Source organism: Cyprinodon variegatus, unplaced genomic scaffold (assembly GCF_000732505.1).
Source record: "Cyprinodon variegatus isolate N-32 unplaced genomic scaffold, C_variegatus-1.0 Scaffold123, whole genome shotgun sequence".
NCBI classification, from domain to species: Eukaryota; Metazoa; Chordata; class Actinopteri; order Cyprinodontiformes; family Cyprinodontidae; genus Cyprinodon; species Cyprinodon variegatus.
In genome coordinates this window covers 817,077-841,871 of record NW_015150576.1, presented here as the reverse complement: position 1 = coordinate 841,871, position 24,795 = coordinate 817,077, and the positions used below count along the sequence as shown (strand labels likewise).

Sequence of the window (24,795 nt, the reverse complement as noted above, 5' to 3'; positions counted from 1 at the left end):
GTAGAACTGACTCTGGAAACTCTATCAGCAGTGACATGCTTGCCACACCTTTTACCTTGTATGTTTTTATAAAGTCTCTGTATTTTGTTAACGTTGCCTCAAAAATTTTCATCTTTAATCAATCTAAATCCTCGTTAATTGGTATCCCTGTTATTACTGTCCTTTCACTTTTATCTGTGTCACCTCTCTTTTCCCTGGGTGTTCAACATCAAATGTTTTTTATTTTGCTTTTTTCCATCTCTCAAATCTTCACTCTTTCGACTTCCCCAATTTTCTTAATTATTTCTCTGGAAATCAAAATGGGCTCAAATGACTTTTTTTCCCCTTGCATTGAATCTAAAAATTACTTTTAGCTCTTCTCTGACAATCTTCGTTCGCACAACTCCTTCTTCAACTGCTTTTGTCTAATTCCCGTTTATTTCCTTGATTCTCAATCCCCCTTTCCTCCTTTTCCCTCCTCTATCTCTCTCTTTCCTATTTGAAACTGTTGTCCAATCTTCCTCATCCTCATCTATTGCCATTCTGTTCCATACACCGACTTGTCACCATTTTCCTCATATCAATATTTGTCTGTTTTGTGTCTTTAACTTCTTCCTCCCTGATTTCATCATCATTATTCTTTATCCTCTATCTGTGTTGTATCCTTCAGATCTCTGGTATCTCCATCATCACTATTTGTATTGTCTTTATCTTAGATATAACAAATAACAGTAGCATTATACAAGCTTAATATAGTTATACCGTGTACTATATTGTATGATAAGTGGCCCAAATGTATCATCAAATAGTAGGCAATACATGGCTTGATTGAAGGAAAAAGGTCTATGGTTGTTAAATTAAATTGCTGGTGAATTTAAACCTTTAGACTAAATTTTCTGTAAAAAATTCTCTGGAACAATCTAAACTAAGTTAATTCCAACACATACACAATAATTGTTAACATTCTAAATAGCCGATATTTGCATTCGGAACGGACTATGAAGGCGCTGCGTGCAAGGGCTGGCTTCTACATGTTATCTTTTTATATATTTTTAACTTTTTTGGGGGTGGGGGGTGGGGGGGTTGAAGTAATAGATTATTTTAAATATTGTAGTCTGCTTTACTTGTTTGTGTGATACAGAATTCCTAGTAATCCTTTAATCATTCATTCTTAATGATTTCTTGAGCATTAATTTATGATCATTAATAATCAGCTTTAAGCAATAATCAGTAAAAAGTACTATGCTGTTATATTATTCCGAAAAGTACTTCCTTTTTATAGTAACTGAGTAAATGTAACTAGTCATCCCATCTCTTATTTTCGCGGCCTTTAAGGATGGAGAGTTTATGCTTTTACTTTGAAATTCTTACAACAAACACATCCTCTCCTGGCTTGTCACGTGACCCCTGTGTCCTTGGTTTGCTAGCTTTGACATGTGAGCAGCAGCAAACATGTCTCTCACTAAAAAACCCGGCGCTAAAGCTTTGGATGTTTTGCAGAATCTACCTAGAATATCTTTAGCGAATCTACGACCGGAACCAGGATCAAAGAAAGCGGTGAGTTCTTTTTTTTTTTACACCATGTATCGATGCTACGAGCTAGCATGGCTGCAGCAGATGTAATGTAACAGTTGCCTAAGTTATTATTTATTGTTTTTCTCAATACAACTTTATTTGTTTCTGCAAAGAACATTACAGAGCAACCATATTGCACTATAGGTATTCTCAACAACCATTTTTTACAGACATTTTCAGCAAGTAGTTGCCTGGGTTATGTGAGCGTGAATGAGCTGATGTGACGTCAATGTTGTGTTGCAGGATAAGCGGCGAGGCAGAGGACAGCACGGGGGGAACAGGAGCGGTAGAGGCCACAAAGGAGAGCGGCAGAGGGGGAACATACCTCGGCTGGGCTTTGAGGGGGGGCAGACCCCCTTCTACTTGGTGGTTCCCAAATATGGCTTCAATGAAGGCCACAGGTAAAAATAAAACTCCTTTTAAACTTAAGGAGACTAAACCCTGGGTATTTGACAAGGTTACCTCTATTATTAGTAGGTATGTGACAAATAAATTCAACATTACTTAAAATAAGACATCTTAGGAATATGTGGCCCAACAGCTTTAAAATTATACCAAGAGTATTGTTCTAGGATAAATATGAATGAAGATGTCACTATTTTAAATCACTGTCTTAGTAGTAAAACTATAGGAACACATCTTCAACCACTTTTCACTTGCTATTGCTTATAACTTCATCATAGCTCATTGAGATTTTCAGGACTTCTAAATTGTATAAATTACTTCCTGAATTCCAAATAAAAAGTAAATAACAATTCTTAATCAGCTATTTTAATCACTCATTGCAATCTACCGACAGTGGAATATGCAATATATACAATATAAGAGATTAAATACCATTTCCATAACCTTTTGTGAACCAAATTGTTATATCTATAAAGTTAATCTGAACCTCTCCAATGAAATAATACAAATGAATTAAATCAATTTTCAGAGGGTTGAATTTGCTGAGGAAAACACAAGTACACGTATGTCAGGGTTTGGTTGAGGTTTTTGGACCCAAATACAGAGGCAGGGGTGAGTTTCTTGAAGATTTAATTGAATAAACACAGGTAACAGAGGCGGGAATCCAAAAATCCAACATGAAAAATGTAAAACAAACCAGAACCATGGCGACATCAGGGGAAAACAGTCACAATGAGCCAGGGTAAGATGAAGAACCAGCACTGAGGAACTGCACAAGGAGAGTATTCATAGTAGACTGAGCAAAGAGGACNAGAATTCAGTGGCCAAATTTAAGGTAAAACTACAAAGATTGATAACAGCACTTGTAGTAATCAGACCACAGAATTTTGAAAGCAAGGTTTCACTGGAAGATGCTTTCTAGGTCACTGAATACTGAGCACTACATTGTATCTGTAAGTAAGTGATTTCACAAGTCATTACAACCAACCGTGATGCACAGTGTGGCTTCACTAGCAGTGGTCAACAACTAGCTATACTATCCGCTGATCGTCACGTCCATATTATTATTGCCACAAAGGATAAGGACTGCACTGATTGCTCTTATTTGACAAACTGGTGCATTTTGTATTTACCAGTTAACCTTCAGATCATTTGTTTAGAGTGATGTTTAATTCTTTTTTTCTGTCTAGACACAAGCTAAAGTTTTATTAATGTTTAACAGGTGATATTCCACCAGAGGTCTGAGATTAAGTATATTCAGCATAAATAGATGCAGTTATCTTTGGAAAATTCTACCTTCACTATTCCTGAAATTCAGAGTCAAGCTCACTACGATCCTAGTTATCAATTCATCCAAAGCTTTTGACTTTTGGGGAATTATTTGTTAAATTGAAAACATAATTGTGAATATTAATTCAGCCTATCTGTGTTTTTCTAAAGCTGTCAGCTGCCATTACCAGTTTTCCTTGATCCAAACCTTTAATATAAAACAAAATAAAAAATAAGAATTGCATTAATTTTATGATATTGTGGAAAATCTTGGAGTTTTGCGGCATCATCTTATAAACGCTTTCTCTACTAGTCAGTCTTACCGACATGTTCGTCTAGTGCCATTGTGCGTTCTCCTTTCCAGTCAGGTTTTCCTTTTTTCTGCACATGTGCACTTTTAGTGTTTTTGTAATGAGCCATTCATTGTAGCTCCACTGCTCTCATTAGAGTGATGCAAACAGACTTTAAACAGAGTATCTCTGGAAAAATCTTGCACTATACCTTTTTAATTCTAATTATTCTTTTTGTCTAAGATGTTATGGGGTATTAGGGGTGTAAATAATAATCGTTTCGATGCATTGATCCAACAGCCGACGATCCGATGCATTGATACGTCCGTAAGAGTATCGATTAATGTTTTTTTGTTTTTTTTTTCTCCTCCGGGCTATTGTTATCCATTTGCTCCTGGACGTAATTCTCCCTCCCGTGCTGCGGTGGCGCTATACACTGTGGGTCTAGATACGGCCGAGGCGGTGAGGAAGTGGGGAAGAGTTTAGTCCGTTGACGGAGGGACATGAGGTCCAAAAAGTCAGTTTCTGACCGGTGCATCGCTCATGCAAATTTTATTAATGAGCAACACTTTACTCTCAGATTCTTACACATAGGCCTGAAACACTGATGGCAGTTCAGAGACAATCAGAATATTTGTACAAATCTACTTGGTAAAGATGCTGATTTCAATGTGCAGTTTTCTGTAACTTGGACAGATTTATTTTGTCATTTTGTATACACAAGTGTAAACAAAAAAGAAATTTCGTTTAGAACAGCTCTCTAGACAATATAATTTTTTAAAGTGCAGCCTTGATAAGATAAGCAGCAGTGATTTAAAAAAAAAAACAACATTGTGATATTAAGTCACTATATCTAGTTATGGAATGCGGATCATTAATGTTTGCTTAGCAGAAGTGATGTCAGACAGATCTGGATAGGATCTTAGCATCCAAATAGGCTTTTAACCCAGGTGGAAAAGGATCTGATGCTGGAGCTTTAGGGGCCTGTTGCCTGGGCTTCACCCCATCAGTTGTTGTTGAGCTGCTACTATTGCCTCCAGCTCCTGAAGCACTTGTTTCTCCTGGCTCAGGGGAGGAAGAGGACGATGATGACAAGGCTGTGAGGGTGGTAGCCCCCTGGGTTGAGGCTGACGTGGTTGAAGAAGCAGTGGTGCCATCGGCAGGTTTAGCAGCGACAGATGATGCTGGAGGAGGTGTGGAAGCGTAAGGGGGCTGGGAGGACCTGGCTGGGGATGTTTTAGCATTTGGCAGGGAAGCATCTAGAGTGCTCTCCTCATTTTCACCTGTAGAGGGCTGTGCTTCCCTTCTGGATGCTGAAGGTTGCCTGGGAACAGACTCAGAGGAGTTTCCCTTCACGCAGAGCTCTTTGTTTTAATATCGGTTAGTCTTCAAATTCAGTCTATGGACCTTTGATAAAGCTTTTGTAAACTAAAAACATCCTAAAATAATGTTGTTTTTGCTTAAAATGCCTGCATTAAAACAACTGCTAAATAGAATCAAGTAGCAACTTCTTTTTCATTAAAGCTGTGCTTGGTAATCCTAGAAATAAAAGTTTCTAAGCAGTTTCTGTTCTTCCTTCCTAGTCGGCGTCCACAGTACCAGCCTTTGACGCTGAAACGACTGCAGTATTTGATTGATCTGGGGCGGGTTGACCCAACGCAGCCAATAGACCTCACCCAGCTTGTCAATGCCAGGGGAGTGACCATCCAGCCTCTGAAGAGGGACTATGGAGTGCAGCTTGTTGATGAGGTATGTCGTTGCTTGATTAGTACCTGATGAATTATATCCTTTAAAGAGGACAGGGGAGAAAAAAGGGTCGACAGAGTGTTGACTCTAGGGATAGAAAATAAATGCACACCACACTTTTCAGTTTTTAATCTGTACAAAAAGAATTGAACCCCTTAGTTGCCACCGCATGGCCCTGGGATGTCTTTACATCACATCTTTTTCCACATCTAACAGCAAGGTTGCTAACAAAACCCAACATGTACCTCTTTAGAATCAGGCTTTCCTAAAAATACCAACAAAATTTTAGGCCAGATTAGAACTCAATTTTTACCCCTTACCCTGTTTTCATTTACTGACATTCTAAAACATATTCTTTTGTCATAAAAGGGTTCATTTTGCCTGTAACAGCTCTGAATAAAAGCTAATTTTCATGAATATGTCAGCCATTTCTAATTAACTATGCTACCTGGGCTTACTCACCAATCAAAATCAAGCATCAGCTCCTTCCTCAGTACCCAGAATGCCTCGGAAAAGTTCTGCACGTAAGAAACCCCATCCTCAGGCGCATGCGTCACTAGTCTTTGCACAGCTGGAACTCCACAAATCAGTGACCTACCAAACTTTGACATATTTGACATATTTTGTTAGCCAGTAAGAGAAGCTTTGCGATGTAGTATTGGACATATAGGGGCAGGCTGAAAAGAGGTTTATGTGTGAAAGGAGGGAGAGGAGAAATAATTGGATGCACACAAAAAAGCATAGTCAAAATTCGAAAAGTTGGAAATTTGAATTATTATTAAAAGTGCTTCAATAAAAATGTGTGTAAAGCTACATGTAGAAATGTGTATTTTTTTGTAAATTGGTCCAAAAAAAAGAAATAATCTGCTTTTGGTTCTAATTTGGTTCAATTATGCCTAATGGACCTTTTTAATACATAAAGGGTGACAGTTTCACATTGCTTTGGACCATAGATCTGACAGTTGTTTTTCACAACATTAGCAACAAGTGTTGTGAGTTGGAAAGTTCAACTATGAATTATACCCAAATATAGAATATTAAAAATTGCATTTTTTTTATGCAAGGGAAAAAATTATTTTCCACGTTTGAAGTTACATACCGCAATTTGTGTAAGACTTACACCTAAGTACACAAATCTGCCAAAACTGAGACATCATACCTTTCAAATGAGATGCATCACAAGAATGTATGATTTAAAATGCCCAATGATGCCCAATGATGTTTGGGTATGCAATTCATTTGTGCACATGCTATAAAAAGGTGGGAGGCTTGCATCACTTTTTTTTTCTCTTGGCAATCAAATACTATTTTGGGTTTCTTTTTTATTTAAAATCCCTTAAAATTACATTTAGCTTTGTGTTTAACTCTTGGACAAATTCCTGAATAACCTTTTAAGGCGCTTCTTTTAAGCAAAACCACATTGTTGAATAAATAATGGGTATTTAGCTTTTGGTAGCAGTGTTTAAAAGTTGGGTGTTTTAAATATATACAACAAATAGATGTATTGGAGAAAATCTGACAAAAATATTTTCACTGAGTTCCACTTTTTGTAGCAAAGCATGAAAGACAAAACCACTTAAAACCATTTCAGTGTGTATAACAGGGAGATAATTGTGGGTTTCAAGGAGATCAATTACCAGCAGCAGGGGGCGCCACATGATGGGGTTCTATCCAATGGAAAGGTGGCTTATTGACTCTGATGTTGACCCTTTTCCAGCTTAGATGTACTTTTACTTCTTTCAGGGCTCAGAAATATTTGCAGCTAAAATCAACATTGAGGTTCAGAGAGCGTCTGAAGGAGCCATAGCTGCCATCGAACGGAACGGAGGCGTCATCACCACCAGTTTCTATGATCCCATAAGTCTCGGTAAACTAACAAACAATTATAATGCAACAAATTTAATACTGTATAGTGTTTGTTTATGGAAAGTGTGGGAATAAATGTATATATTTTTTACAGGAATCCTTATCAAGCCCGTCCCATTCTTCATGAGAGGGCAGCCGATCCCGAGGCGTATGCTGCCAGGGGAGGACATGGTTCCATATTACATGAGTGCTGAAAACCGAGGTTACTTAGCAGATCCGGAAGAAATCCAGCAGGCCCGCCGCGCTCTGGCGCAGAAGTACGGCTACGTGCTGCCAGATATTTCAAAGGATGAACTGTGTCACATGCTGGCCATGAGGAAGGATGTTCGACAGATCTTCTTTGGCCTGTCTCCAGGCTGGGTCGTTAACATGCCAGAGAAGAAGATACTGAAACCAACCGATGAGAAACTGCTGAAATATTACTCCTCATAGTTGTTCGCATTAAAAACATTCTTTATATTTACCCAGAATAAACATTATGTTGAAAGTGATTACATGTTTTGTTTTGAATGCCCTTGTATATTGGTAAAGCTGCATGATGGAAGGAACTTGAACTGTAACAGGTGAGGGGGAAATAAGGAAAATAAGATAACTCAAAGAATGAAAACAGGAAACAGATGCCTGGTGATGTGTGTTACTTGTGAAATGGCTTTGCATAGGGCCCCTAGAAGGGGGAGTTTGAAATTAGTCATATGCAGCTGTATCCTGGAGTGGACGTTCAAAAGATCCATCTGCCCCCTCCAAACTTAACTCCCATCCCCCCATGTCATAGGAATACAATCACACGACAAACATAACAGTGACACATCGGATCCAAATAAAGGCAGTTTATTCAATTAGCCAGGTTTGGGTTCCATGTGTTTCTGCAACACGAATTAGGGCTTTCTGGCTGTTTTTATAAATGATGCTGACAACTTAATCATACATCTTAAAGAGGCCGAAATGTCAAACTATTAATAACTTTGTGTTTTATCAAGATTGGGAGAGGAGTTTATCGTAAAGGAAGCATAGAGGAGCCTGCAAAACCATTTCTATCTCTATTATTTTTATATTACAGCTGTAAATCTAAAATAGTTTTAACATTCTATGTGCTACACCAATGCAAGTAGTACATCTTTTTTAAGCAATGAGCAAACCATGCTTCGTTTTTCTTTTAAAAAAAGCATAGCATAAAAAGCATAGTTTTCCAGCACTGTGTCCATCAGTGAGAATCCAACAAGCCAACATCATAGTTTACTTCACAGACCTAAACGGACAGATCTGGACCTAGACTATACTCCTTTAATGTACATTCATGAAATTGTGGAGAAAAGAAAAACTATAAGAAGCAATCTCGTTCAGTTTTAGTTTGCCATGACAGGAAGACAAAGAACGTTTAAAAAAATGGTATTTGAATCAGTTGAGGACTAAATATGACATTTTGATCTATATACAAAGTGCACAACCTTGAACACACAATATCTGGTAAATTATGCTCCAGCGGGAATACTGAACTTTGCCAGTTGTAGCTTTATAAATGACACACTGAAAAACACTGCAGTTTTACCAACTGTGACATCTTAAAAGAAACGTATACTTCTAATTTGTGTCATAACCTGAATTTATTTGCTCATGTGGGCCAGATTTGGTGTGCGGGACTTGGGTTTGACAATTTTGTGTTACTACAAGCTGCAAAAGACTTAAAACTATGATTGAATGGCCTAGTCAAAGTCTAAACCAAAGTCCAATTGAGAATATATGGAAATATTTAGAAATTTTTGCTCAGAAATACTTAAGATTCAATCTGACCAAGTGTATAGTGTATCAAATAAAACTTATTAAAATAAATAAAAGTTTGGGGTTGCAAAGTGAGAAGATTTGGAAGAAATTTTGCAGGGCACAATATTCAGTGTTTGAAGCCAAATATTTTTATTTCTTATATATTCACCTTCCAGTGTTTGAAGTAAAACCAAGATGTGTCCTTAAAGTGAATTACATGACATAAAACAGTGTGTACTTTGGGAAATGGTAAATATCAGACCCTCTGAGTCAAAGGTCTCACTTTGATGACTCTGCTTGTGATTCCCTGAGTGTTTTCCTGAGTCCAAACTATCCAGTAAGCTTCACAGGTTGAGGATACACACACACACACACACACACACACACACACACACACACACACACACACACAGTGGGCCCGCCAGGAAAAACCAGCCCAAATCCTTACAGCATAATACTTTAAATAAATCACGCCACAGGAAAGTAACAGCGCAATCATTGTTTATGGCAGAGCTGCGGCGCTTATCTTCAAAGCAGCAGATCCTTTTGAATTTGTATCAGGTCTCAGACGAGCCGCAGCAACAGAAAAAGAGGAGTGACTGAGGCACAAACATCAACCCTGAGGGTCTGCAGGAAAACAAGGGGAGAAATGGATTCTATTAATTCACTTTGGCCACAATGGATTTGTTAGCCTCTTTCAGGCGTGTGCTCCAAATAATCTAATGTCTGAGTCTAACCATTTCACACGTTTTTAATTAAACATCCAGCAGAAGCAGCAGCAGGCCCAGACTGCTGCCATGAACGAGCCGTTTAGGACACATTGTCTCACAAGTCTGAGACCATTTTCAGTTAATAATTAGGGCTAATTACAGCAAAATGCGATGCTGTTGTCTGCTGAAATGTGGGATAGAGCTCAGGCACTCAGGATCTAAATTATGAGAGCTGAGATGTTAACATAGCACCATGGCTTTTGATCAGTGCGGACAATAAAACACTCAGAAGATCTCCTCACTGGAACAGATAGAGAGTCTTATCAGGGCTGAATACAATTCCTAATTTACAAAGAATAGGGCTGTTTCTGAGGGATGAGTGGAGCTTTGAACTGATTACAGCTTGAGGTGGAAAGGAGCTAGACTGATGATTGATGGCTGGATGCAAGCATGAATTACAAGTTTGAGCTGACTCATCATCACACTGCAAAAAAAAATAAAATCTAAAGTCATTTTTTCTTAAAATAAGTGCATTTCTTCTTGAATTAAGGATTGAAGTGAGACACTTTGCCAATTTACACTTTAAACAAGAAAAAAACAATTGCATTGTCTTATTTCAAGTGCATATTATCTAGATAGCTGTTGTAAGAGTAAAAATACTCATTCCTTTGGAAAATCATCTTATTTACCTGCTCAAATTAAGGGTAAATAGACTTAATTTAAGACATTTTTACTAATTTTGAGATCGTTTTTGCAGTGCACAAAAATGCACACTGTTTCCAGCTAATTGGGTATCCTTGTTTTACAAATACTGGTACTATGAACATTTCAGTTTTTCAACTAAATAATCTCAAATTTCCACCTGGAAGAATGTCGGAACCATGACAAAAGTTGCAAAAAAGTCCTTTAATTTGAATTTTTAATTAATCAAGGAAGGAAAATAGATTAATTAATAAAATGTTGTTAAAATGAAAAGAAAAGGCAGCAAAATGTGAATGTATTTTATTTGAGTGGAGCTAAACAATGATTGAGTGCTCACAATATGTAAGTTTAACAGCTTAAAAACACTATTTAAATTACAACTATATAGTGTTTGTATGAATTTATGTAACACTGATCCTTGAAAAACAAGCCTGATTTTAAGACTCAGATAGGTTAGAGGTATAGGGATTTAAAATATTTTTTCTCCTTATCAGATGTATTCCTATGTGCATTTTTTGGGAACTTGATTGTTCTGATTTTACTAAATGTTTCTAACTTTACTGAAATCAAGAAACCTAATGCATACTGTAGCTTAGGCATATAACAAATCAACATCAGAATATAACAATATAACAAGATTGATGAAATTCACACATTTAGATTTATAATTACAAGTTCAGATCGGTGAATACCACATTTGCATGAATAATAAAAACAGCTTTCAAACTGCATTTGTGCAGAACATCAAGTTTTATTGATGCAGAGGAGCCTCAGATGAAGCATTTGTCAGATCCTCTTACAGACAGAATTATCTTCGGTGAAAATATCTGATCCTCTGTTAAAAAGATAAGAATTGGTTAATGATGAATGAATAAAATGTAACAGACATAATTAGAAACATTATGATGCCTTCCTACAGAGGTGTCACTTAACCTTTTCCCTAAAAACAGCAGCTATGTTCTGTTAATTGGCACCATCTGGCTCAACTATATCTGGCTGTCTTTGCCTACAATATTTTTGTTAATCTTTTTTCAGATTTTGTTGCAAATATCGCATTTATGCCCTGTAGAAAACTAAGACTAGTCCTCACCACACAAGCTAGTTTGACGTTAGCATTAGTGCTTGCTTTCCATAAATTTCAAGTAGTTGATAAATTTTTTAATATCCTAACAAAATTTAATATCAAACTTTAAGTCAAAAGCTGCTAAGATCTGCTTTTTGCCAGCATGTACTGGTTAAGAAGTCTTATTTAACCCATTTAACTATAGCATTATCACTTTTGCTAATCTAGCTAAAGCCTTTCTAAGCTTAAATCCTTGCCCCAAAAGAGAAACCCTCTGCCCACAAGTCGCATTAAAGTTTTTTTTAGTTAGTTTTTTATTGTATAAACTTTGCTTATTTGTACCTATATGCATATGCTTTTATTAAATGTGTTTTTCCCTACAGGTGATTTGTTTTATTTTAAAAAAAGACACATTTTGTCAATACAAAAAAAAGTGAATGTTTCATTTCAGACCACCCTGCCCCAATTGCTGAAACTGTGAAACATTTAAATACAGGCTGTGTGGCAGTTTTAAGAAGACTAAGATAACTACAAAACATGCCTTTTTGAATGACAGTGTTCATGCTTTACCAATAAGAACTAGAAATTGTATCATGGTGTCTTCAATGTCTTAAACTACTTTTGTACAACAAGAACGTGAATGTCCATCTCAAATGTATTTGGAACAAACCATCCTATTGATGTTTGGGAAATTTTGGAAAGAAAATCATTTTTGGAGAAAAAAATGAAACTTTTTGGATGGAGTTTGTGTCCTGTTACATCAAACTTATATCAACATTCAACCATAAAACACGGTAGTGGCAGAGTGATTGTCAGGGTTACCTGAGTCATCATTAGCGGGCTGAAGCTCAATATCTTTTGGTTTATGTGGCAGGTCAGAGATTCAGATATCATCAGGGATTCTGTCTTTGGGCAAACAAAACAAACAACAGCAAACTAAAGCAACAACAACAAAGCTTTTGTGTGTTTCAGTTCAAAATCTGGACTCAAATTAAATTTACTGGTTACTGAGTCACCTTAAACAGGCTGTTCACACTGACTATTTGACAGAATTTTCTCCCTTGTGGAATAACATTTAAGTTTGGTGCACATTTAGGTTAGTATCTTAATTTTTATTACTTATTTAGTATCTTTATTTACAGAGATGTGTTCGCCTAATAAATAGAATCATAATGTTTTTGTATTTACTTTTGGTAAAACGGTTATAAAGTTATTACAAGCTATTCATTTTTTTCATGTTTTCACAACCAAAATTAATACGTTTTAATACCTTTTCGGGGTTTTTTTTTTTTTTTACAGACATGGGCTTTTTCCAGTTGGTAACAAGTCAGATTCTGAACTTTGACCAAGGTTAGTCTGAGACCAACCTGTGTCTTATCTCTGCTCATGGTTGGTGGTGGGGGGCATCATTGTATTCTGGTAATGACGCGACATTAAGCCTGCCTCCACCAGGGGGGCATGTAATCCTCTCATCTGGCCTGATGTTTAGGGCCAGGCTTGGCCGGCTGGGCTGGGCAGGGTGCTGTTTACACAGGGGCGTGTGGAGGCTCACACTCACCCTTGTGGGTCTCAGTCAACTCTGCTGAATGTGCTTAAACATCTGATTAGGAGAGCAGAGGTTGCATAGAATGGGACATAATCTTGATACTGGCCTGCTGAGTACATACAATACAGCACAAAGCAACACATTTTGCATGCTTCGTAAATCATAGTTACCTGAAACAACACTATTACATCCTCTTCACACCTTTATGAAACAATGCAGCTGTTTATGGATGACTCACTGTGGTGAGATGGGGCTGGAATACAGAGCTTCGTTACTGGGGTTTTTCCACATCCTCCACCAAAGGGTCCTCAGCTGTTTTTGCTTTATATCCATTAAAAAATACACTGGAATGCGCTGGAATAAAGGCTTTTTAGTGGCTTTCATTGCATCATCTTTAGAAACAAAATAATCCGTCTCCTCAATTCAGAAGTTGGAAGAGATGATCCCAAAAAATCCAACTCAAGCTGCTTTCTCCACATGGCTTCAGCCCAAGAGCTCACCTCCACCTGTACCTAGCCTGAACATCACTGATCGCAAAGTGAAGACAGAGAGGAGTGTCCCATATATGAGTTCTGTCCAACACAATAGCACATTGTGAATAGAACAATCCTCATTCAGAAAGCACAGTGCCCATTGAACAGGAGTGCTCTGCTTGTTTGGATATGAGACAATGCTTTGATACTTGACTCTCAACCTGGTGATTGGTTTCATTAAAAGAGCAGGAGCAAAGGACAGGTTAAAGGAATTAAATTTAGATAAGGTGCTCAAGGTGAATAAAAGCTTGGATAACCTGATGGAATGTTTAAAATAAAGGTCTGCACACTCACATAACCATTTGAAAGCACGGTTCTCAAATAAACAACATGAGCCAATGGGCCTATGCAGCTAAAAAGGTGAGTAAATCAAGCAGATTGAGTTTTGCTTCAAGCAGACGTCAGTGATTAAGCAATGGATTCTCAGAATCTGTCAGTAGGAATAGAAGCGAACAGGCGGCTTTGGTTGGCTTCCGTTACTCATAGGAAAAAAACTTGGGTCCTTGATCAGAACCTCAAGCTAAAGTTGGTTTGGGGTCACATTGACCTATGTATCATAGGCTCATTATACACATTTTCATGACAGAAAAGTTATTGTATGGCCTAAAAACTCGCAGGAAGACTGCAGATTCCACCATTATCCACCAAAGAGTCATTGACAACCTCATAAGAATGGTAAGTTGGAAAACTGTAGTATAGAAGAATCCTGCCCAGGATGCTACTGGTAAGTATATCAATAGATTTTTAACCGGAAGGAGAGGTTGTGATAGCCAAAATTTATTGAATTTTCCTGCAGGACTTGGCACCTCCCCACACAAAAGAATTAATAGCTGCTTTATTCACTAAAACATTTGTGTGCTATTAAGGTGATAAGTAAGTTCACTAGATCCAAACCCTTTACATAAGCTATGAATATTAAAGAAAAGATGAGAAACTTTGGCTCCAATAATGCAGATGAGCTGAGGCTGCTAAAAAACCCTAACATTTCACTTCCTTGCACTGATGCATTACTACACATTCAGAAGGAGCCAAAAACATTTACTTCATATATCACTAGACCGAACATTAACATGTTTCTCATTAAAAATTCCTATATCAATTTTGTTGTGGTATCATGAGATATACTGTAAATGTCTTAACCTAGATGTGGGGTTTCAATTACCTGAAGCCATAATCATTAAAATTAACAAGCATGCATATGTACGATCAATCTGTGTGTAATGAATTTAAAGGAGTTTTAGCTTTTTAATTTAATCCCTGAAATAAATGTACCTTTTGATGGTATTGTGATTTATTAATCTGCTTTTCACAGCTGAAACATTGGTCAAAATCTCCTATGAGAATGTGACCTTTCTTGAGGCCCCACAGTGCCGAAGGGCCCTAAGAGAGTTTTAAAGATCTATTGTTTCTGCCCTGGACCAGGAAGAAATACTCTTTATTTAGGAAAGTGGTTGGTTGGTCATGTGACAATCAGCCTGATCTCTTACTACCAAAAACAAATAAGGTACAACAAGTTAACTGCTAGTTTTTATTATTTTGCATTTTTTTCTCTATATTGTTAAAACAAATGACTCAAAACTTTGTAATAGCTAAAAATACACCTTAGTACACAGAAGAATCCAACAGGAGTCAGAAGACAGGTCAGGCAAACAGATCAGAAAATGGGCAGGCAGGCTCAAAGGTCTGAAGACAAAAACAGGCCAGGATCAGGCAAACAGAGCACTATAAGTGACGCTGGAAATCTCTCTACAACACAGGCTCAAGAATAATCTGGCACTTCAGACTGGGACCAAGGAGTTTAAATAGAAACAGGATCTACATTAACCTTGAATTAGTTGTTTTTTTTTTCTAAATTTTGTTTCCTTTGCATGTTTAATGAATTTTTCGGCAAGTAAAAAAGAAAGAAATACAATAAAATGATGCTGTGTTTTTTGTGATTTAATTAAAAAACAAATAGATAATGATGAAAAAAGAAAGAAAAAGAAAAACACACCTCACTTGCAAACTGCCGAATTCACTATTTAATCCAAAAACAAGTAAAAAATTAATCTGTTAAATAAAAGAACATCATATTTTGAACAAATATTACTTATTTTACTGATAAACATATCAAATGTGCACCAACGTGGCGGTTTCAATCAGTAATTGAACCATTTAACAGCATCTGAAGTTGTGCTAACTATCAAAACCTTTAAAATCAGAGCAGATTTATGTAAAGCTGAGGGTTGGTCGAAACTTTGCGTTATTGTATCCATGCTGGGTCGTTTCAAACTAATTGATTAAATCCATTAGCGCTTGTTCTCACTGCGCATTGGAGTGTGCGTCATGTTCAGCACTGCGGATGTGGATTCAATCTCTAATTCTAACGAGCTGCGACACAACAACCATAACACACTGTAGACAACCGCTACAGCTAATGAATGGAGGTTGATAGGTATTTAATTATTGTCACTAAATCAGCCCTTATGCAGGGCCAAAAATAAAATATGCATTGTTTAATTTTCTGTTACATGCAAGTGACGAACAAAAAAAATCTATAGATTGATTATATTTATTTTGCTCTGTAATTTATGCATAGTATGCATTTACAGTTTTATCAGGCCTCTGCAGAATCAATATGCAGGTGCGTGTTGGCCTATTGCAGATTTAAAACTATGCATTTTATGTTTGTTGGTGGAAAAAAAAGAGGGACAGTGCATATTTGAGTAACACAACACAAAAACCTGCAATTACATCCTTTTTCATTAAAAATAAATGCACGATCATAGGAAAGGAAAGATAAATAAATAAATAAAAAAACTGAAAAAAAAAACACAGTTTGTGTTAAATATGCATCTTCGCTTCTTTTATATAATAAAAAGTGTAGGATTATGATCTTATGATGACAATTAATCTGATTATACCCAAATACTTTTCAGATGTAAATCCCATCTATGCTTACTTTCACATAGAAAATAACATTTAACTAAAATATGTTGACTGTTTCTTCATTAAGAAGACAAACTATCAAAACTTAAAAATATATATATATTTATATTTGAGAAAAATTCTAATGAAATTTTGAAAATTTGAAGGAATTTTCCAGCAGTTTCGATGCTTAAATTAAACTTGCAACCTTTCTCTTAACTCTCTAAACCTGATAAACCTTATAAAGTAAATTTTCTGGGTTTTTTTCCCCTTTAAACTAATCACCCTCCCTTTGCACAGAGTATCATCTTTCTTTTTTTCTTCTTGAACGCTGAGCAAATATTTGTGCGCTTTAATCGTGCAATAAACACACGCCTTGATCATGTTGCGCTCTTTTTTTTGTGCCAGCCCTGTAAAATGTACTTTGACAATGGCCGATAAGAACCGAGAGGCTCAATGTAATTAGTAACCAGCTCTACGTGCAGAAAAACTTTGATGTTTCCTCTCCCCGCCTCTAAAAGCTCCTATGATTCTATGTCCAGAAAGTAAATGTGCAAATTGATCAGGGGAAACGCATGTAATGTTAGTTTTGAAAGGCACAATTAAAAAAAATGTAGAATAAAAATAAAATAGTTTAATTTTGTTTTTGCAATTTGATTATTTTTTGTAGATAAAATGGGGAACGGGTAAATATATAATTGAGTTATGGTGGTAGGCTAAATGCCATATATTGGTTAATTTTTTTGATTTGTGTCAGAATCGTTTTCTATTTTTATTTTATTAAAGTTTTAAGTCTGGGAAATGTTTAAGGGCCGATTGAATGGGGCGTGATGGGCTCCATCACCAACCTGAGAATTCACACCTTTAATCCACTCCTCCCGGCATCCCATTGGTGGAGCGGCCTCTTATATCCCGTCACTCGTCATCACCTGGAGGATGACAGCGGCCTGCAACCAGAGCATAAAGCATCAAAACAAACCATGCGTTTTAATGCGGCCCCTCGTTTGCAGCAATGCGTGGAGAGTGAGGACGGAGAGCAGATGAGCGAGGTGCGCTCCCCCGGTTCCAGGCCATCCAGTCCTCTGTCAGTCCACTCGGAGTCCAGCTGCGCCAGTCCAGAAGCGAAGGCCACCCCGGCGCAGCAGAGGGTCAGGAGGCCGCTAAACGCCTTCATCATCTGGACCAAAGAGGAGCGCAGGCGGCTGGCGCAGCTCAACCCAGAACTGGAGAACACGGATCTCAGCAAAATCCTTGGTAATACTGTTGATTTAATATTTCTTAAAATCAATGCAGAGCTTATACCACTACCTATACCTTTTTTTTTTTTTTGGTTGCTCAGAACAGCATCCAACCTAACATATATTCTAAATTTAAACTGATTAAAACTATTAAAATACATGAAAAATGCTCTAAATGTATAAATATGAAACTCCATCTAGATGAGGAAATATAACAAAAGAAAAAAAATGGGTTATTGATTTGATTCAATGAAAAAACTGAAATAATCCGTTATTTCTATTAATTCTAAAAAAAAAAAAAACAACCAAATTGAGTTTCCCACAAATGTTGAATTTTTTGCATAAGACAAACATTTTATAAGTCGAGGAATGGTTGCCTAGTGATGCAATGCTGTATCCCATATAATTAAAAAGCTAATTGGATGGAAAGATGACAGAGAATGGTGCAAAAGCTACTATATTTTTTATTCCCTGAACAAAGAATTTTGATGTTTCATTACTTGTGAACAATTATGCATTATTGATAGAAATACAGGAAAATAGCAATTGGAATACATCACTGTACCAATCAACTTAACATATACATTTTTATTTTGAATTAGGTGCTGAAATTGATTAACCCATTTAAGATTTTCCCATTTATTGAGACACACCAGTAGGCCTAGTCTATAACTCTCATTTGCTTATATACAACACTCTAATTAACAACTTGTTTAGCAATGACTAATATGTGGCCATAACATTACATTTCTGGATTCAACTTTTCTGTATTCATACATTTATTTACAGAGAACAGAGTTTTGAATTTTCACCAGCTGCAAGCTCTAATATATCCCTTTGCAAGTAAGGAACTGTAGTCTGACTTTCTGAATCGATTGTCATAGTTAGGGTAGAAAACATTCTGGAATCCTCACAATTGTCCTCCTAGAGATCACTTTAACCCAGTGGTCTCAAACTCCAATCATCTCTACCTCAAAATACATTAAGCTAATATGAGCATATTTAGATCTGCATAGTTTGGTTACATGCTGGTGATGTTGTTAAGTCATTTGGCTCAGTTGTGTAGGGCATGGGACATCTCTAAAAGTTGCATAATAATGTGTTTCACAGTTTTGAGTAGGAGGCCATTGCTTTAACCAAATCATTGAGCGTATACAGATTATTCACACCAGATGATTCTCTTCTTGCAGGAAAAACATGGAAGGCTATGCCCCTGGCAGAGAAACGTCCATACATGCAGGAAGCTGAACGTCTGAGGGTCCAGCACACCATTGATTATCCCAACTACAAGTACAGGCCTCGTAGGCGGAAGCAGCTAAAGAAGAGCCCCAAGCCCCAATCAGCAGAATCCTCTCAACATTGCAGCTCTGGATTCAGCGTTCCCTACAACCTCACCTATCTGCTTCAGAACCACCAGCAGCAAGCCTTCCAGAACTCACCACCATTCCCACATGCATCCCTACAGTCTAACAGATACATAAACCCAGCAGTCGCTCACTCTGAAGTCGCCAGAGCAGCAGACACTTTCTCAAGCAACCCAGCTGTGTACTCAAACCCTCCTGCATACCAGGCAGATGCCCAAGCATACTTTCGTTCTCACAGACATATGCTGCATGGTTTTTCCTCTTCTGCAGGTTCTCTTATGGACCAGAGAGAATCTGAGGGAACTAGAGGGAAGGCCTTTGGGCTCCAGCAGTGCCCAACAGGACCCTCCTTGGAGTTTTATTTAGAGCAGATTCAACTGGACATGCTGTATGATTTGGACCGCAGTGAGTTTGAGCAGTACCTCGGTCCACAGCAGCATGGGTCGGAGCCAGTAGAGCAAAGCTGCTATAGAGGAGAACACTCTGTGTAAGAAAGACACTAAATATGGTGTATTTATTTAAACTGTATCATCAGTCCTCCTTATATTAATTGATATTATTGCATAATGGATGTATGTGTTTAAACCGCTCATGTTCCTACAAGATAAGTTTGTTGTTTGACAGTGTTAAGATTTTATAATAATGAATCAATAAATAACTTTAATTCAGTTAATCGATTTCTTGTCAATTTGATAAAACAAAAAAACAAAAGTACTCAATAAATGTCTACGATCTAGAACCAAATGCCACAAGAACCTAATTTAATTGATTAAGTTGTAAAGGTATTTAATACTACATTTCCTACAATGCAACTTTTTATTTTTATTTATTTTATTTATTTATTTATCCTTTATTTAACCAGGTAATACCCATTGAGATTAAAAATCTCTTTTGCAAGGAAGACCTGGCCAAGATAGGCATCAAAATTACATCACATCATTACATACGTACAAGACACACACATAAAAGCCAAATATGCACTTACAATAAAATTTCAATTAAAACATTGACATGTGAGGGAGTCTAACTCAAAACATCTAATTCTCAGCTTAAAAGTATTCAAAGGAACCAATTTACTAAGTTTCATGTTATTTTGCAGCAAATTCCATGTAAAGGCAGCAGAGTAAGCAAAGGCCTTTTTACCCAGCTCAGTACTGACACGTGGGACAGAAAACAAGACAACAGCCTGAGAACGGAGAGAGAAATGACCAGCTCTTTTATACAAAACCTTCCATTCCAATTATTTTATGTTGCCTATTCAGCAACAATACAAAAGCATGTTTATAATTATGCAAATTTCAATTAATTTATTTAACAACCACTTGCTTTGCAATGACGCACATTAATAAACAACCAATATTTAAAGTTTCCCACTGAAATGTGATATAATGTAACATAAAAAGGTTGAAAAAATGTATTTTTACATTTGACAAAAAAAGTCTTCCATTAGTAAAACAGTGCTTTTCACAGTGTCAGTTTCTTCCATGTCTTAGACATTAATGTGATTTAAGCAGCAAATCAAACACCTTTTCAAAGTCAAAAAAGACCAGATAAAATACAGCTCAAGCAAAGCAGAGCTGGGGATGTTTCCAAAAATGGTTATTCACTTAAGCCCACTTATAACTATAAGAATGACATCTAGGGGACCAAAGGTCTCCATTTTAACCACTATTTGTATTTACATGTAGTTTATTTGTGATGCATGCCTTTCTGTCCCACCATCACAAATGTTTATCTATAGAATGTGCTGAAGAAACAACTTGCTTCTGGTAAAATCCGGTACATATGAAGTTGTGGGTTTAATGTTGTGGGCAAGAATATTCTTAAAAAAATCTTGTAAAAGGAATGTAAAAGTCTTCAACACAAGAAAGAAAATAAAAAATGTATACCACAGTGGGATACAGGCAACTCAAAAAGTAAAAGAGAATTAAAATAAATAAGAAAATCATAATAATAGAAATATTTACTAAAGGGAAGCTGGACTCAAAACGCTTACAATATCTAGATAGCACAGTCAAACGCTACTCTAAACAAATATGCTTCTAATCTTGATATACATGAACTGAGGATTTCATTCCTTTTACAGTTTTCTTGGAGTTTATTCCATATTGTTTGCAGCATAAGAACTAAAAGTGGTTGCTCCATGTTTGGTTCTGGTTCTAGTATGTAAAGCAGATTTGAGCCAGAAGATCTGAGAGATATGGTTAGTAGATCCACTTACAGCAAGTCTGTATTTTGGACCTAAGTCAATCAGTGATTTCCAGACAAACAGAAGTAGTTTAAAGTCTATTCTCTAAGTTACTTGGAACCAGTGTAAGGACTTTACTACTGGGCTGATGTGCTCCACTTTTTTAGTTTTAGTGAAGACCCCGGCTGCAGCATTCTTTTTTGGATCAATGGCAGCTGTCTGAATGAATTTGTTTTTAAAGCCTAAGCTGAGATATTAGTCCTTAATTCCTAGAGATGTTCTTTACATACAAAAAGGCTGACTGTTACTATCTGTATGTGTCTTTATCGGTTCAGGTCATAGTCCATCATTGCACCCAGATTTTGAGCCTGATTGCTAACTTTTGTAGGCTCTCCCTTTCTTTCCAAAAACAAAAGTTTTGGCACATCCATGCGTTGATGTTTTCTGTGGTAATGTACAGCTTTATGTCATCTGCATAGTTATGGTAACTTATGCTGTTGTTCATTAAGAACTGAGTTGGGGAAAGCATGACGATATTTAATAAGAGGGACCCTAAGGTTGACCTTTGGGGAATGCCAAATGTGATTTTTATAATAGTAATAATAAGTTAACTTTTATTGATCTCACATTGGAGAAATGTACCTCTGCCTTTAACCCATCCCCTTGGGGAGCAGTGGGCGGCCATTGTGTGGCGCCCCCGGGAGCAGTGTGGGGTTAGGGGTCTTGCTCAGGGACCGAGAGTGCAGGCTGTGGGGATTGAACTGGGTACTTGCAGCCTTCTCAGAGCACAAGTGCTCTGAGCACTAGGCAAACACTCCCCTTATGGCCTATTATGTAAAGTAACCAAATAACACAAAAAAGCCCAGTACTTCCAATAGGATTTAAACAGTCCAGTGCTGTACCAGGAAGGCTGACCCAGGTTTCTTGACAAGCTAATAAAATGTAGTAATCAACAATGTGAAATATTAACTAAGACTCATTAATATCGGCACTCTTGTTCATCCACAGTTTGCTTTAAGACGCCCATCCATCCATTCCATCACGCTTATCCCTGTTAGTGTCATAAGGGGTGCTGGTGCCTTTCTCAAGCTGTCAATGGGTGAGAGGTAGGGTCCACCCTGGACAGGTCGCCAGTCTATCGCAGGGCAACACAGAGACAAACAGGACAAACAACCATTCATAACACACACCCATGGAGAATTTAGAGAAGCCAATTAACCTAACAATCATGTTTTCGGACTGTGGGAGGAAACAGGAGTACCCGAGAGAACCCATGCATGCACAGGGAGAACATGCAAACTCCATGCAGAAAGATGGAGGAGTCTAACCCAATCTACATAGTGGTTCAGTGGGTAACACTGCTGCCTTGCAGCTTTTAGATGTTTGTTATTTAAAACCTTGATAAAGGCAGTCTCTGTACTGTGGTGAAGTCGGACTGAAAGTAAAGAGTATAATCTTACCATAAAGAAAATTATTTTAAAGCATTTCTACAGATCTTCACAGGGGGATCTATTAATATCAGATTGCTCGGTAGGTTAATTTCTTTTATTCTTAAACTTTCTTTTTTTTACATTTATGTGTAATATCTTTTTTAAGAAAAACTTTCTTAAAAACAAAGCCCCTAAAATAACATTCCCATGCTTTACAAAAAGTGATCCTGCAGGATGAATTTTAATGAGCACAAATGTATTATTTATTATTATATCATTTAAAATATCTGTTACATTCGACAAATTCTCCCCCCCCCCTGTCTAATCTGGACTCTATTGGCTCAGCAAAGGAAGCTGAGTGGGCGCCAAAGCCATAAACTTTCCAACTTCCTGTTTCATTTTAAAACATTTCACAAAGGCTCTAAAAATAAGCCCCAAAATCAACATATTTCAAAACACTTCTAAGAATTTGGCTGCCAAATGTTTACCCATTTAGGAGAATATTTACTTCCCTGTGTCAGAGCATAGAGGTTAACCTGCGTCCTGGATGGATGTAAAAATCCAAGACATCCCTCCATATTATCTAATGTTGTGTGGAAGATTATCCCACCTAGTGATAAAAATAATGTTTTATCTGTGCTTATATATCAGCATTTTCTTACCTCACAGGAGGATTTATCGCATCTAATTACTGAGATGTCTCAAGTAAAAGAATTTTATCTACAAGCAAAAATATGTGACTAGAGCTAAAATAGAACAAAACCTTATGTAATATGTGGGGGGATTTATATTTTCTGAGGGTTTGGTTGATTTGCATTTTTTTGGGGGGGTCTATAAACTCCTGAGTCAAGTATTAAAAGTATGACTTAAGATATACATGATTTACAAACACTTTGGTAGTGATTTACAGTCTTTTTTTTTGTGACCAAACGGTTGTGGGCTTTGTTCCCTGAAAGCTTAAATTTTTGTAGTTTAAATCTTTTGTGTGAAGCTTGAGATCTCAATGAATAGCCAGTAAACATTATAAAAATACAGGCAAGTTTTACATGGTTCAAAATCACTTCCTGTTTTAATTAATCAGTAATTATTATTTTACCTTCTAAACTTTTCTTGATAAATATGGCGGTATATGTTTATACTATACATACAGACAGACTTGGTAGTTTATCATAAACCTCAGAAATGGACAGTGGCTGCAATGTGTATAACATTAGTCAATAGCAGTGAAAAACTGTATTTCTAACTGTCCACCAGATATACATCTGGGTTTCCAAAAATAACGTAATTATGGTACTAAATTTATTTATTTCTATCACTAACTCACTAAAGAATGCTAATGCAGATTTAAAAAAAATTTTCTGAGACAAATGTTCTCATGGAAACTTTAGTTTCAAAACCTACTTTTGCAACTAATTTCAGCTAATATGCCTGGAATGTAGGCTGTATTAGAATTAATGAAAACTGTGAAAATAATAAATTCATTAAACATTTCTTACAGTTCATAGTTTAATATTAGAATGCATGTAACTCCAAAAATGCTTTATTAACAGCTTTCTCTATATTACAAATATTGATCCTGGGCACTAAGCATCACAATTAGCAAACTTGAGTGTCAACCTGCAACTGAGACCTAGATTCACATTCTGGTTTATTAATGTATTATAATGAAGCATTAGAATGATGGCATGCGTGTGATCTATTTACGAAGAACATTTGATGGCATGGGATATGATAAATCAGACAGCTACAAAAGTAGTTTTGATGTGTCTGCACATGAGTCAGTGACATCAGAGCCTAAATGTTTGGAGGAAGTGGAAGAACTCAGAGCTAAAGGGAAGGATGAGAGAGCAGAGGAGCTGATTAGGAAAAGAAGGACTCACAGTCTGAAACCACCTGAATGAGCGGAGGAAATCTGACGTCAGTCCAACTCCCAGGACAGCGTTACAGAACAAACTGCATTAAGGGATGCAGAGAAAACACTGGGATGCTGACGATTTTGCGTAACGACAATAAAATCCACTCTCGGGTCTTATACTTCCTCTTGTGCTTGCTTAAAGTCAAAGCTGTTTCTTGTTTTCCTTGAAGTTTGGTCCCCGAGCAACACTTAATGACCAGTTGCAGGAACTTCCTGAAGGAAAAACAACTGTATGATATCATCAGAGATGCAGGTGAAATTGCCATCAACAGCAATTGAAATAAAAGCTGGGGTATACCTTTACAAAACAT

At 36.9% G+C, this 24,795-nt stretch overlaps 2 protein-coding genes across 2 annotated transcripts; both read left to right on the top strand.

The window, feature by feature from the left end:
* The first annotated feature begins 1,368 nt into the window (after positions 1-1,368).
* mrpl15 (mitochondrial ribosomal protein L15) lies at positions 1,369-7,621 on the top strand. The gene is made up of 5 exons (XM_015375664.1): positions 1,369-1,536; positions 1,798-1,955; positions 5,102-5,267; positions 7,008-7,131; positions 7,225-7,621. The coding sequence occupies exons 1-5, from the start codon at positions 1,432-1,434 to the stop codon at positions 7,560-7,562; spliced, it is 891 nt and encodes a 296-aa protein (XP_015231150.1). The 5' UTR covers positions 1,369-1,431; the 3' UTR covers positions 7,563-7,621.
* Positions 7,622-17,179: 9,558 nt separating this feature from the next.
* Positions 17,180-19,442, top strand: LOC107085381 (transcription factor Sox-17-alpha-like). Its single transcript, XM_015375666.1, has 2 exons — positions 17,180-17,603; positions 18,778-19,442. The coding sequence occupies exons 1-2, from the start codon at positions 17,180-17,182 to the stop codon at positions 19,440-19,442; spliced, it is 1,089 nt and encodes a 362-aa protein (XP_015231152.1).
* The last annotated feature ends 5,353 nt before the right edge of the window (positions 19,443-24,795 follow it).